This window comes from Orbicella faveolata, unplaced genomic scaffold (genome assembly GCF_042242905.1).
Source record: "Orbicella faveolata isolate gen_17 unplaced genomic scaffold, um_ofav_v1 contig_36, whole genome shotgun sequence".
Classification (NCBI taxonomy): domain Eukaryota; kingdom Metazoa; phylum Cnidaria; class Anthozoa; order Scleractinia; family Merulinidae; genus Orbicella; species Orbicella faveolata.
The window spans coordinates 17,267,501-17,281,642 of record NW_028301565.1 but is presented as its reverse complement, the minus strand read 5'-3'; the positions used below and the strand labels follow the sequence as shown (position 1 = coordinate 17,281,642).

At 39.5% G+C, this 14,142-nt stretch overlaps 4 protein-coding genes across 4 annotated transcripts in view; 3 read left to right on the top strand and 1 right to left on the bottom strand.

Moving 5' to 3' along the window:
- LOC110059432 (uncharacterized) overlaps positions 1-14,142 on the top strand; it is a 439,844-nt gene that overhangs the window by 192,223 nt on the left and 233,479 nt on the right. The window lies entirely within an intron of this gene.
- Positions 1-14,142, bottom strand: part of LOC110059438 (patatin-like phospholipase domain-containing protein 7) — a 46,934-nt gene that overhangs the window by 9,091 nt on the left and 23,701 nt on the right. Inside the window, exons 19-31 of the mRNA XM_089275503.1 lie at positions 5,150-5,281; positions 4,773-4,896; positions 4,206-4,255; positions 3,807-3,870; positions 3,571-3,655; positions 3,191-3,322; positions 2,739-2,802; positions 2,284-2,398; positions 1,808-1,861; positions 1,399-1,542; positions 456-503; positions 275-312; positions 80-157 (exon numbers count right to left, since the gene is read on the bottom strand). Coding sequence (XP_089131629.1) covers positions 80-157; positions 275-312; positions 456-503; positions 1,399-1,542; positions 1,808-1,861; positions 2,284-2,398; positions 2,739-2,802; positions 3,191-3,322; positions 3,571-3,655; positions 3,807-3,870; positions 4,206-4,255; positions 4,773-4,896; positions 5,150-5,281 — 1,128 coding nt within the window. The remainder of the gene's footprint in view (positions 1-79; positions 158-274; positions 313-455; positions 504-1,398; positions 1,543-1,807; positions 1,862-2,283; positions 2,399-2,738; positions 2,803-3,190; positions 3,323-3,570; positions 3,656-3,806; positions 3,871-4,205; positions 4,256-4,772; positions 4,897-5,149; positions 5,282-14,142) is intronic.
- LOC149102471 (5-hydroxytryptamine receptor 1B-like) lies at positions 6,761-9,023 on the top strand. The gene has a single exon (XM_089275514.1). It carries the CDS (start codon positions 7,050-7,052, stop codon positions 7,938-7,940), a length of 891 nt encoding a protein of 296 aa, XP_089131640.1. The 5' UTR covers positions 6,761-7,049; the 3' UTR covers positions 7,941-9,023.
- LOC149102470 (5-hydroxytryptamine receptor 1B-like) lies at positions 12,240-13,741 on the top strand. Its single transcript, XM_089275517.1, has one exon. It carries the CDS (start codon positions 12,391-12,393, stop codon positions 13,279-13,281), a length of 891 nt encoding a protein of 296 aa, XP_089131643.1. The 5' UTR covers positions 12,240-12,390; the 3' UTR covers positions 13,282-13,741.

The window sequence follows — 14,142 nt, the reverse complement described above, 5'->3', positions numbered from 1 at the left end:
TCGAAAAACAACAATGTGAGATATGGGATGTTAAAAAAAGCACCAAAAACAGTAGGCAGTAGGCAAATCAGATATTTACCTGGCCCCGCCTCCTCCGAGAATCAATCCAATAGACGTGCCCGTAAGTCTTCGAGCAAGACGTAAAAAGTCGGATTTTCTGAAAGAAACCACCGTAGAACATGTATTAACTCCCGGGAAAGAGACGTTCACCCCATACAAAAAAAGAACAGGTTTATAACTTTAACATGAAAATAGTGTCAGAGACTTAACTCACTTGTCTGGTAAAGGATAGGCTGCAGGATCTTGTGAGTACTAAAAAATTGAACGAAAAGACATCCATCACACTCACACATACAAGACAACTCGAAAGCAACTTACTATAACTCCATCCTTTCGACGTTCAGGCAAACTTTTATAGAAAGGAAATTGCGAAACCATCATTTCATACTTCCCACCTTTTCAGACAGAGGACGCCTTCCAAAAATTTTCTTAGAGCATCGAACCTTAAATAAAGTACAAAAAACAAAGACATATAAGATAAGTGATCTCTCTCTCGTCGTGCTTGGAAACCTGGGCCGGGTTGTGCAAAGCCGGCCTGATTAAGCTAACCCAAGATTAGCGAGAATTTTGATTTGAGTTTTGTAACGTTTTGGTGACGTTTCCTGTTTACATTGTTTGCCCTTCAGTTCTGAGTTTGAATAATCTCAATCTACACAAAACATACGCAGTGAAAAACATTTTCATACAAGAAAAATTAACACTTTGGTTTACTTTTAATCCTGGGTAAGCGTTAGCCGGCTTTCGAACAACGCGGTCCTAGTTGATGGCGGAATATTCTCTCCATAGCAGACACTGCAGACATAAATACATGAAGGCGTTTGACTACGTATACCCTGTCTGTGCGATAGAAAATTATTACCATACGACTTGATAATAAAACCAAACGGAAATGCAGTTCAATACGAATACTGTTTTGTATTTCGATTTGAAATCAAAATAATTTTATTTGCGTAGAAGATTAACATTTTATCTGGAATTTCGCTACAACCAAGACTACAAGGCTCTCATTTCAGCATTTACAACTTGACATTTTCAACGAAAAGAAAGTAATAAGCGTCGAAGAGGAGAAGTTTCGACTTCCGATTGACGTCCGTGGTTCAAAAACGTCTGTGCTTAAGCTCTACAATGATTCCACAGATTTACGCGAAATGTAGAACTGTTTTGAAAAGCAACAGCATAAAAATTTTATAATTTCGCTGATGAACGAGGTAATACGATAAACGCCCAGGGCCCTTGGAGATACGAGACCGATTGAACTTGTGCCTGGCAATAATTATAGGGGTTCATTCGCAAGAATCAATCACACTCGTTTAGTGACTGTATAAAATGTAATCTTACATGATGATGTGCGCAGATCCAGCCCCGCGCGTTAAGCCAATCCACAGTGTGTGTAATGCGGAAACCCTTGGCGGCGTCTTCGCGATGTAGGAGAATGAGCTCCTTCTGGGAACGAACGCCAATGTTTTCAAGCTGCTTTTCCAACTGTAACAAATAACGAAAAAGTTACTACTGAGTACAGGATACAAATAATATGAAGATGTGTTTACACATGGATATGTGTTTACAATATGGATTTGGCTAAACTGGGTGATGGATGATCGGAGAAAAAATGTGGGTAAAGTTTGCAGTTATAGTCGTATGAATAATAATTTCGACAAGGCTCCGATCAAAATCAAAGTACAATCAAAGTACCATCAAACTACCAAAAACCAAAAATAAATAAAATAAAGGAATACGTCAAATATACCTGACCGACTGCTGGACTGCCATCTGCTACACCGACAATGACAATGCTGTCCGCCTGTAAGGGAGAGAGAGGGTAACAATCTTAGTGTATTCAACGACAAGTGGTGGGAGCCTCAGTTTCAACCGAACGTAACGTAAGTCGCAAACCATTTGGGTAATCGAACTCAAAGAAATACAATATGTTCCACTTTCGACTAGTTATCTGCCGGATACCCGACGCTGATCTTTAACCTAAAGATAAAGAACGCTGCGCTCGTACTTGTTAAGTTAAACGTAGTTAAGAAGCGCGAAAGGGAGAAACAGTTACTCTGGCAAGCATGGCAAGGGTGAAGTAAGCCATTTAGACAGTAACCAATGACCGCGCATGAATACCTTGAACTTTTATCTACAACAAACAGAAACGTTCCGAAAACAAATACATATATAAACCTGAGCAAATCATTGCCAATCACGCCGCAGAAATCAAAATATTCACACCTGTCTAATACACCGTTTCGTCCAAGCAGACATGAAAGCATCAGCCTGATACAACACGATGCGGTGAAGATCTTCTTGTTGTCCAAGCCAGCTCGACAGGCGATATTCGTTCATGCTTGGAAAAAAAATATTGAAATTAATAACTTCAACAGACACTGATGTAGAGCACAACGTAGGGAGAACACAAGTCAAAGTGTGTAAACGGTAAAGGGAGAACGTTGCAATATGACATAGGCACGAGAAAAAAACTTATTATTAGCGTTAAACACAGCGAAAGCCGCCATCGTGGCTATGGAAAAGTGAGTACGTCATCAAAAGCTAAAGATATTAACTTCACAGACATTGCTGAATACCAAGCAACTGGGATAAATTGTAATCAAAGGAAAAAACATTGTACAATTATTTTGACTCGTTTTGCGGTATACGGAAATACAAACAAAACGGCAGTTAGACACCTGTCCATTGCGGAGCTACCAAGCTTGCTTCGAACTAACTGGCTGGTCAGCAAGAGGGTGGGACCTGGGAACCAAGAACAGGCACAATCAACATATCTGACAAAGCACAACTATAACTGATAAGACACAATAACCTGTAGACTACCAGGTTTTACTAAAAGAGGAGAATAGCTTCAATGAATGATTTTAATGGTTTCTCTACAATGCATTTCTTCGCTAAGTGAGACGAGACTCAATGTGAAACTATGTTCAATTTGCACATCCTTTGTAACAAGAATGCCTTAGTTTCAACAGCCAAGAAAACATGGAAATCTTACTTGACGCGATACAAAAACAACGGATGAGCAAGGACAAGGCTCGGACAAAAACACAATCAGCTCGTCTCATCCGTGGACTGAATCAGGCTCAGTGAACAGTTGTGTGTATCATGTAAGACAGTACATGCGACTTACCGATAGTGTGAAGTGCTAAGCTGAGTTCAAATGAGAAGTTGGAGATAGGCACATCCTCTGAGGCGGGAATAATAGCTACTGTCCCGAGATTTGAGCCCCCAAATATCTGATTATCAACTGGTAGGTGATTTTCTACATATTAAAAATAAAATGACGTGTAAGTTGAAAGCGTGATACTAGAAGAAGAAAGAGCAAGAACCGTTTAAAAAATTACTTTCGACCACAACGGCAGCGAACGAAACGAGACAAGAAAGGATAGCAGTATGGATGTCGAGACGAATCTCTCTGTCTGTCTTCTCTTATGGAGTTACACGAAACGTGGACCCCACTCCTTAAGAGTGACATGCGCAAGTGAAAGGTAAAACACTTAATCTTAATACCCAGTAATGTTTCGCTTCTTGCGTAACTTCTTCTGTACTGTCCCAGTAGCCTTTCACCGAGCAGATGAATTAAACGGGTGACAACCTGTTGAAATCAAAATAAACAAACCTTTGAGACCAATATCATAACAAAACTTGATTTGGAAGCTAGAACTATTACTTACGAAATCGTCATCTTGCTCCGTGAAAGAATTCTATACCACTTTACCGATTAAGACGTGGACCAGAAAATTTACCTGAGGAAAATGTCTCTTGATTGTATTTAGCAGACCATCCGGAAGAACCGCAAGTTCGGTGTCCCTAAGTATGAAAAGAATGCTATGCTTTCAACACGCTCAGAGTCAAACAAAACTATCAACAGTACAGCGCTTCCTTAATGAAGTATTGCGTTGTTACTTATACGCTGTATTTGCATCAAAATCTCTTTCAACGTACTCTTACCAACCAGTGCAGAGATCGTGATATTTCGACCAAACGCGCGCGAGCTTGCTTCCCCGACTCAGTTTCTAATTCTAAAACTGGGTGCAACATTGCCTTTTTGCCACCGACTTTAGACTTCGACTTAGTTACTAGCTTTGTGACTACGTTGGACTTAGTTTCGAGGTAGTCATTAGAAAACAAGATTTCAAACAAACCGAATGGCGTGAACAGTCGTCGCCCTTGGAGCTTGTGTAAGGACTTCAACCTGAAAAGACGAAAACAAGCACAAGATTAGAAGAACGAAATCTCAGTCACAGACAATACAGAAAACGATTTCATGAAAAACCACACGTCCTAAGTCTGAATTTGAGTCTAAACTATTGGTCATTGTCTGATTCGCAAGAACATTAACCTTGAGACCTTGAAACTACGGTTTGATACTGACAGCTGCTTGGTTTATACTCTTATTTTGGTCTTCATTTTAATTGGGATAGTTGGGATTACCCGACAACTGAAAAACAGCCAAAAGGTAATTGACAACAGACAAATGCCCGAAATAAAATTGTCACCAACAGTGCAATATAGATATACGTCGATATACGTCCATGTTAAAGAGGCAGCCATGATGGCAACACATCAAACTCCTCCCTTAAGGCCTTCGCTTCTGTTTGCATGTGTCTGGTAACAGGAACTTACTTTTGGGAACGATAATTTATCACGGACTGCATCAAAGCATCAAAGCGGACAAATCAGTCACGTGACGTGAGAATACAAACACTCACCACTCCCACCAGTTCTCCACGGCCAGCCTCGCGATCGAGTTCCTTTTTGCCATCGCTGAGTGTAACAACTGAACGAAGACGGCCATTCAGCACGATGTAAATACAATTGGACTGTTCGCCTTGTCTGAAATTTAACAAGAGACGGAGAAGAAACAGAACAGCTGGGTTTTCGCCTGTTTTCTAACTCAAACGGTGCAGTCATTTTCTTGGGAAGCAAAAGTGAGTCTGCAATGAGTCAAAATTTATTGGCAACTGTTTTTAGGTTTTACTTATGAGATGTGGTCGAGTGGGTTGCATATCACGTTCTTAAAATACGGTGCTTTGAACGTGCAAATGTTTCAGCCGCAGTTTTAAAGGAAGTCTGTTATTTCTTGTACCTGTAAACTGCTCTGCCGGCTTCCACATGCATCCAATCTAGGGCATAGTCGATTTGTCTCAGGAAAGGAGAAAGATGGCTTATGAGAGAATGAGCCACGTTCAGTATTACTCTGGGCTTATGACGAATCACGCTGAAAAAAAGACAGAACCAATTAATTAATCAAGCAAATACCTGTCTGTCTGTCACTCAGTAAATCGAATATATTGATAATAAAACGTGATTAGGAACGGAGAAGCTGTGGCGGCGATGACGATTCTCACGCCAAGTTGTTGATCAATCGTCAAAACGCAAACAACCGAGAATAACTGTTGCGGGAAAAAATGAATGCTTTTGTCATAATTTTATGGAACTTTTCGTACCTGGCTTGAAGTATGCTTCGTTTATATTTCCATTACCCAACGGAAAGGTGTAAAATGTAGGACGGTTCTTTAATTTTCCTTTTACAGCGAAACTTATAAAAACTTGACACGATAAATATCAGGTCTTTTAAATCAATAAATCTTTTTAAGGTTTTTCTGTTGTATTGTCGGGGTGCAAACATGGCGTGTTGAAAAGGAAAATACCGAATCTGTATGAAAAAAGCTAAGAAACTGCTGTAAACAGACTATCACGGAGAAATGTATAGGAAACTTAAAAGCGCAACGGACAACTTCTTAGCATAGCTAACAGAATCTTTTACTGATATTGAAGTCTACAGTTCATAAATTTACCGAAAAGTCTTGACTTCGAATTCCGGTTTTTACCGAACAAACCACAGGCAGACCACTCGATGTGTTCGTGGTTAATAATTGTTTATATGCAACGAACAGAATCTAAGAAGGCTCTGAAAAGTGCATATCTAAATTACATCTCGGTCTGAATATCCCAATAAAGTTAAATGAAACGTTTATCGACTCGTGTGATGTTTTTTCGCCTTCCCAGGCCGTCTGAAGCGTCTTTTTACGAAATCATTTTTGGCTGACCGGTAAGACAAGAGAGGGAGACATCGTAACTTCGTAAAAAGACGTTTCAGACGGCCTGGGAAGGCGAAAAAAACATCACAAGAGTCGATAAACGTTTCATTTAACTTTATTGGGATATTCAGACGGAGATGTAATTTAGATATGCAATCTTCAGAGCCTTATTCATAACCCTCATAGATTCTGTTCGTTTCATATAAGCAATTATTAACCACGAACACATAGAGTGGTCTGCTTGTGAACAAACAGTATTTTGCGCCTTTTTGGGCTCTTCGGCATTATCGCGGAAAAACCTTGTCTAGTTGAAAGAGTCTAATGGAACTATCAAGTGAACTTTTTATCCTTAATACAATAAGCTGGAGTACCAAAAATGCAAAATCATAATAAAAGTCTATCCGTGAGGATTCTCACTTGAAACTTAAAATGTGAAAATGTGTGGCACTTTTCCTGCTTGGAAACTTAGAGGATTTCTACTGGGAAACGTAGTCTAAGAGCAGCTGCTAGCCTGCTTTTAGACATCTGATAAGACAGCTCTGTTATCGTGACACAGAGATACATTTACCTTATCGAGTAGAGCATGATAGCTGACGTGACGCAACTGACTGACGTTTAAAAGTTCCTCTTCTTCCTTGTGATGCTCTTTGTTTGTTCTCCTTTTCCGATGTTTGATTCAGTTACATAGAGATTGTCTTTTTTTTGTTTTGGATTTTAGCGCTCAAGGTAGCAAAAGAAGTTACCCAACACATATGTCGTTTGAAGAACTTTTATTGCGCAGCGAGTTAGTCGACGGAAACCTCAGGTGGTACTGACATGCAAAATGCTAAAGCTCTCTAACTCCCACGATCCTTTGGAGCATTTGACAGGTGACAACAGACATCGAAACACTCGTCAATGAGTAGATAATAAAGTAACAGTCAAAACTCAAAGCAAACTTGAACGATGGCGAATAACTGCAGCGGCGAGTTGGCTTTCCCAGCATCAGTTATTCTGGCCTTGCTGTACGGTATTATCACGCTACCAGCCCTCCTTGGAAACGCAGTTTTTCTTTGGGTCATCTACAAAGCCCGCAACGTCAGAACTTTATCGAACCTTCTGTTGAGCTCGTTAGCTCTGGCTGATCTTCTAGTGGGTTTGATAATCGTTCCAGTATGGATCGCACGGTGTGTCTTGACGCCTCACCCGTACAACCACCCGTTTAAGATTGCCATCGACGCGCTCTGGATTCAAACGAGTGTAACCACGACATTTAGCTTGTGCGTCGTGAGCTTGGATAGGTACATCGCCGTTGGGTCTGGTCTTTTGTACCATCAGATGGTTACCGAAAAACGGTGCTACATCGCAATAGCATTTGTTTGGATTGCGTCTCTTTCCTTTGGATTCTCTCGGATCTTGGTTACAAACCCCGCCAACCTGCCAAAGCTCTGGATGTGCGTGACGATAATAACCATCCTTTTACCGATGATCCTGATTATGTTTTGCTACTCCCACATCTCTGTGATCGCGAGAAGACAATCCAAGGCAATTACAAGGCAAGATGTTCAGCGTAGCGATACGCTTGTAAGTGAAGGACTACGAAACCGAAAAGCTACTAAGACGGTGGGTTTGGTTGTAGCACTGTTCTTTATCTCCTGGCTTCCTACCCTGACTACATCGTTTATCCATATGACAACGAGCGATCAATGCAAAAATATGCGTGTGGTTTGGCTTTGGGTCGAGCTGGTAGCGTTCTCTTCATCCGGAATCAATCCCTGGTTATATTCACTGCGAAACAGAGACTTCAGGGCGGAAATGAATCGCGTTTTTCGAAACAGATGCTTTAAAATTCAGTAAATATCTCTCGATTTAACGCCAAATACCAGCAAGTATAAAAAGAAACCACAGAACAAATCAAAACTGTATATTTTATACTCTTGATCCTTTATGTTGATTAACTCACTAACGTTCATTTGCCAAACGCCACAGCAAATAATTTTTAAGCAACAAATATTAAGCAAAAAGTAGAACTTAGTTATTTAAATCGATGCGTTGATTTCACTTTCCAAGATTCTTTCTAATTTTAACAAAAGAAAAAAAAATACAAAACCCCGATCATAATAGAACTGAGATACTTGCGTGCGTCAAAATTACCATCTAAATTAAATGGTTATCTTGCATGAACAAAACCATATGTTTTCTGTTTGTTATTCAAATCAGTGAGTAGATTTGGTAAAACTGCTAAAGTCATTCTCATATTCTGCTAAAATTAGGGGTTGTTTAAGGTGTTTTCGGTTCTACGTTGTACGTTGTTGTCGAAACGTCATTCGCTTTTATCGTTATGTTTTACTTGCTTGTGCATTACAAAACCTTTGCTTATAACTTTTTTTAGTATAATTTCAGAGCTGAACAAAGAGTGTCCAGCAATCTGATTGGTCGAGCGATTCCTTATATGACGCTACATTCACCGCACCAGGCGGTGAATATAACACTTTTGAGGCCTGGTTACTAAGCTCGCCACCTTTGCCATCTCGGCAAGTAAACATGGCTAACAGTTGCTGAATCAAATTTTTTTTATTCCAAAGACATCACTCCAAGTCCAGGATATTTGGAGGGATGGAGAATTTTCAAAATGACTGCTGTCACCGTTGGACCAAAAATCCTTTCAAGAACTCGTATTCAAGGTGATTACGTTGATCGCCAGCAGGTCAGATCGATTAACCGAAATTTTTTTTTCTTCAAACTAAAGCTACTATTTTTTGACGATGACAGCTGTGAATGAGGTGAACGATAAAACAAAGGTACGGGATGAATTTTTTTTTCGTAGCGTTTCGCTTGTTTGTTTTACTGCCAAACTCGATGTGTAATTTGATTCACAATCGATGTAAGATGTAAGCTTATTATTAAAACTACGGCTGCATGCGTGTATGCAAACGAACAGTCTGTTTTAGTCGTTATTCTGTGTTTTACCTCTGAAAATTATACTAAAACAATTATTCGCCTCAGGCTCGGTGAACATCGTTGAATATTCACCTTGACTTCGTCTCGGTGAATATTCATCCATGTTCACCTCGCCTTCGGCGAATAAATGTTAAATCATATAGAAAGGACTGCGCACGCTCTGCTTGCTCAAAAACCCATGCTTTATTTAAGAAATAGAAAACAAGTACCGTGTTTCTATCGAGTTATAGAAACACGAGTGGAAGTTTGGGAGAACGAGAAATGCTGTGGGAACACAAGCCGCAGGCGAGTGTTTCCACACCTTTCTCGAGTTCACCACAATTTTTTTTCGATTCTTATTGGTTTAAATTGATCACGTAGCGCGATAGTGTTCATCCGCGGAGAGACACTATCAGTCCCATAGTGCCCCTCAGAGGAAAATACCCGGATGGATAGTGCTCGTCCGTGAAAATATTTCTGTAAACAAGCGGGCTTATAGAAAATAAACAATTAAATTTGTATTAGGAGGGTTTTTGCTTGTTTTCTTTTTCAGATTTTACATTTGGCTTTCACGGCTTTCATCTAAAAAAGTTGAAAATAATTCAATATGATTTTTGAACTAGCGCGCGGAAGAAAACTTAGTGGTGAACAATAAAGACAATAGAGTGTTTTTGTCTCGGAACTATCCCTCTGATAGTTGCTCCTTGGAAATTTGAAGTTCTTAAAACTAGCATATTTGCCCTCGAAGCTTCGCTTCTCGGGCAAATATTTGTTTTAAGAACATCCAATTTCCGCGGGGCAACTATCAGCCGATAGTTCCTCCACAGAAACACTCTATTGTTTAAATAGGACGTGAGTAGCGTAGGCAATCAGAGGACAGCATTCGTGATAGAACGCTGGTAAATTTATATTAAAACTCGATAGAAACACGGAGAACATGTTTTCTATTTCTTTTAGAAAACAGCGCGGCGAAAAAAAGGAAAACAACTTGTTAACTTTGATTATCAAAATGTAAATTCTCTTTGCCCGCTTCATCATTACGGCGACAGCTCGTGCTAGTTCTGTGTTTCCATCGAGTTATAGGAACACGATTTTTAACCAATCAGCGCGCGTATTTTCTTAGTACTGTTCTCTAACAGAGTATAAAACATAGAAAAAGCGTGTTTTATTGTTTTGCGCGAAACAAATCTGTCATAAAGTAAATGAAGAAACCTAAGCCGTGTATTACACTGGGATAAAACACTCCGGACATTGCCTGCGGCTCGTGTTTTCTACATTTCCCTCGTGTTCTCAAACGTCCGTCGTGTTTTACCACAGTGTAATACACGGCTTAGGCTTCTTTATTTGTTAAGTAAATCATATGACAAATTTCCACGATAAAAAAGATGTTGGTATCATCGCACACCAACGGCAAACAGTCAACGAAACTCTAAACCTAAGGACATAACTAATTCCGGAAGTACATGCACTTCCTGTCACTCAGATTCATTTACACGCAGAAAGCGTCGTAGTTAATTAAACGTACACGGTTTAAAATTAAAGTCTCCTGTGAAATTCAAAGTGAACCTTCTTTTTTTATTAGTAATTCAAAAAGTAAAACAGCTGTGATCTACGTCTGGGAGAAAACCTTGTAGCAACACAATTATCCTCAGATTCAGACATTTAAAAAAGGTTCTGCAGACGTTAACGCTTAATTTAAGTGTGCTCTGAAAATAACAAAAAATTTGGTAAGGTATACGTCCCTTCAATTGCACCTTTAAAGAGAAACATAATTGTGCCGACGCAACACTCCCTTCACGTGTTCATCAAGACCATCACACCAGAAGAATCGGATTAAGAATTGATCTCTGATTCAACTTTGCCTCTTAATCACTGGTCATGCTTTAATGGAAAACAATTTACATTTACTTAAGGAAAACCAAAATCAATGTGAACTAATCGATATCTAGATTGACTTAAATGACGAATATATTTATGTGCATGTGAGTCTGAGTTAAATCAGTTATACTTCTCAAACTCACCAATGATTCACCAAGTTCAAACGAAGGAAGTCATGACCATAATCATGATAGCTGCTCTTAATTGGCTTAGATTTTTACGTTTTTATTACTCCCTTTACTCCTTAGTTTTAGTTTCTATTGAGAAGATATATCAAGCACTCAAGACACTCAAAACACCTCGAAATTAGCCAAAAATATTCTGCTACACGTCGTCAACTCTCTTCTCGGTGTTTGGAAGTATGGTTAAACACGTCTTTCATGTTTGATATATTACTTCCAGAGTTTAAATGTAACGAAAATAATTGCGAACTGCAGAACACTTTTACTTGACAATCAGAAGAATCAAACAATACTTTTTTCTACGTTTCTTCAAAGACTTTATAGTGAACAAAGGCAATATTTCTTGTCCACCGACAGATGCAAAAAAACAAAGCATTAAAAACCACTGTGAACTTGCATTGTTGGTGTTTTGATCTTTAGTTGAGAGTATTACTTTCTGTTTTTCTTTAAAAATATATTAGATGCAGAATGTTTTTTCACGTTAACTTTGATAAGAATTTTGGAATAGGAACCTACAAAAATTAAAACAAAACGTTCCACTATAAGATGGACGACGCCTCCTACATTTCAGATTCGGGCGTAAAATGCAAATTCTACTTTTGTATTCAAGGATCAAGCGTCCTTGTAACTGCCATGGATATGCCTGAAAATCTAATAGAGTCTAATGGATCTAATGGATCTATCTAGTGACCTTCTTATCCTCAAGACAACAAGCTGGAGCACCAAAAATGCAAAAATCATGGTAAAAGTTCATCCGTAAGGATTCTAACTTGAAACTTAAAATGTGAGAACGTGCGGCACTTTTCCTGCTTGGAAACTTGGAGGATTTATACTGGGAAACGTAGTCTAAGAGCAGCTGCTAGCCTGCGTTTAGACATCTGACAAGACAGCTGTGTTAATGTGACACAGAGATACATTTACATTATCGACTAGAACATGATAACTGACGTGACGCAACTGACTGACGTTTAAAAGTTCCTCTTCTTCCTTGTGATGCTATTTGTTTGTTGGTTCTCCTTTTTCAATGACTGATTAAGGTAAATAGAGTGTCTTTTTTGCTGTTGTTTTGGATTTCAGAGCTCAAGGTAGCAAAAGGAGTTACCCCAAACTTCTGTCGTTTGAAGAACTTTTTTTGCGCAGCGAGTCAGTCGACGGAAACTTCAAGCTGTAATGACATACAAAATGCTAAAGCTCTCTAACTCCCACGATCCTTTGGGACATCTGACAGGTGACAACAGACATCATCGAAACGCTCGTCATTGAGTAAATAATAAATTAACAGTCAAAACTCAAAGTAATCTTGAACGATGGCGAATAACTGCAGCGGTGAGTTGGCTTTCCCAGCATCAGTTATTCTGGCCTTGCTGTACGGTATTATCGCGCTACCATCCCTCCTTGGAAACGCAGTTTTTCTTTGGGTCATCTACAAAGCCCGCAACGTCAGAACTTTATCAAACCTGCTGTTGAGCTCGTTAGCTCTGGCTGATCTTCTAGTGGGTTTGATAATAGATCCGGTATGGATCGCACGGTGTGTCTTGACACCTCATCCGTACAACCACCCGTTTAAGATTGTCATCGACGCACTCTGGATTCAAACGAGTGTAACCACGACATTTAGCTTGTGCGTCGTGAGCTTGGATAGGTACATCGCCATACGGTTTGCTCTGTTGTACCATCAGATGGTTACCGAAAAACGGTGCTACATCGCAATAGCATTTGTTTGGATAGCGTCTCTTTCCTTTGGATTCTCTCGGATCTTGGTTACAAACCCCGCCAACCTGCCAAAGCTCTGGATGTGCGTGACGATAATAACCATCCTTTTACCGATGATCCTGATTATGTTTTGCTACTCTCGTATCTCTGTGATCGTGAGAAGACAATCCAAGACAATTGCAAGGCAAGATGTTCAGCGTAGCAATACGCTTGTAAGTGAAGGACTACGAAACCGAAAAGCTACTAAGACGGTGGGTTTGGTTGTAGCACTGTTCTTTATCTCCTGGCTTCCTACCCTGACTACATCGTTTATCCATATGACAACGAGCGATCAATGCAAAAATATGCGTGTGGTTTGGCTTTGGGTCGAGCTGGTAGCGTTCTCTTCATCCGGAATCAATCCCTGGTTATATTCACTGCGAAACAGAGACTTCAGGGCGGAAATGAATCGCGTTTTTCGAAACAGATGCTTTGAAACTCAGTGAATAGCTCTCGATCTAACGCCAAATAACAGCAAGTATAAAAAGAAACCACAGAACAAATCAAAATTGTATATTTTATACTCTTAATCCTTTACGGTGATTAACTCATTAACGTTCATTTGCCAAACGCCACGGCAAACAATTTTTAAGCAACAAATATTAAGCAAAAAATGGAACTTAGTTATTTAAATCGATGCGTTGATTTCACTTTCCAAGATTCTTTCTAATTTTAACAAAAGAAAAAAATATTACAAAACCCCGATCATAATAGAACTGCGATACTTGAGTGCGTCAAAATTACCATCTAAATGAAATGGTTACATTGCACGAACAAAACCACACGTTTTCTGTTTGTTATTCAAATCAGTGAGTAGATTTGGTAAAACCGCTAAAGTCATTCTCATATTCTGCTAAAATTAGAGCTTGTTTAAGGTGTTTTCGGTTCTACGTTGTACGTTGTTGTCGAAACGTCGTTTGCTTTTATGGTTTTGTTTTATTTGCTTGTGCATTACAAAACCTTTGCTTATAACTTTTTTATGTATAACTTCAGAGCTGAACATAGAGTTTCCAGCAGAATGGTCGAGGGATTCCTTATATGACGCTACATTCACCGCACCAGGCGGTGAATATAACATTTCTGAGGCCTGGTTACTAAGCTCGCCACCTTTGCCATCTCGGCAAGTACACAAGGCGGATAGTAGCTGAATCAAATTTTTATTTATTCGAAAGACATCACTCCAAGTCCAGGATATTTGGAGGGGTGGAGAATTTTCAAAATGACTGCTGTCACCCTTGGACCAAAAATCCTTTCAAGAACTCGTATTCAAGGAATTTAAGAATCGCAAACCCAGTGGTTACGTTGAT